At 49.1% G+C, this 222-nt stretch overlaps 1 protein-coding gene across 1 annotated transcript in view; it reads left to right on the top strand.

Moving 5' to 3' along the window:
• LOC119592271 (A disintegrin and metalloproteinase with thrombospondin motifs adt-1-like) overlaps positions 1-222 on the top strand; it is a gene marked incomplete in the record, with an annotated part of 14,669 nt that overhangs the window by 13,841 nt on the left and 606 nt on the right. Inside the window, 1 exon segment of the mRNA XM_037941101.1 lies at positions 41-204. Coding sequence (XP_037797029.1) covers positions 41-204 — 164 coding nt within the window.

Below are 222 nucleotides of genomic sequence, written 5' to 3' on the forward strand. Positions count from 1 at the left end.
CACACGACCTCATGACGTCTCACATTGGGACCAATTTCAGATCTGCATTGCTGATGCGTGCGTGACAGACGGACAGACCGACAGCGAAGGGGAAGATGACGGGGGAGAAGAATTTGATTTGGACGTTAATGAAAGTTCTGGCAATGACACTTGCAGGTCGAAGGAAGAGGATTGCAACATGTTTTCGAATTTTCTCGGGTCGATGTGAGTAGCTGTTGTGGG

The sequence above is a fragment of the Penaeus monodon genome, chromosome 30 (assembly GCF_015228065.2).
Source record: "Penaeus monodon isolate SGIC_2016 chromosome 30, NSTDA_Pmon_1, whole genome shotgun sequence".
Lineage (NCBI taxonomy): Eukaryota > Metazoa > Arthropoda > Malacostraca > Decapoda > Penaeidae > Penaeus > Penaeus monodon.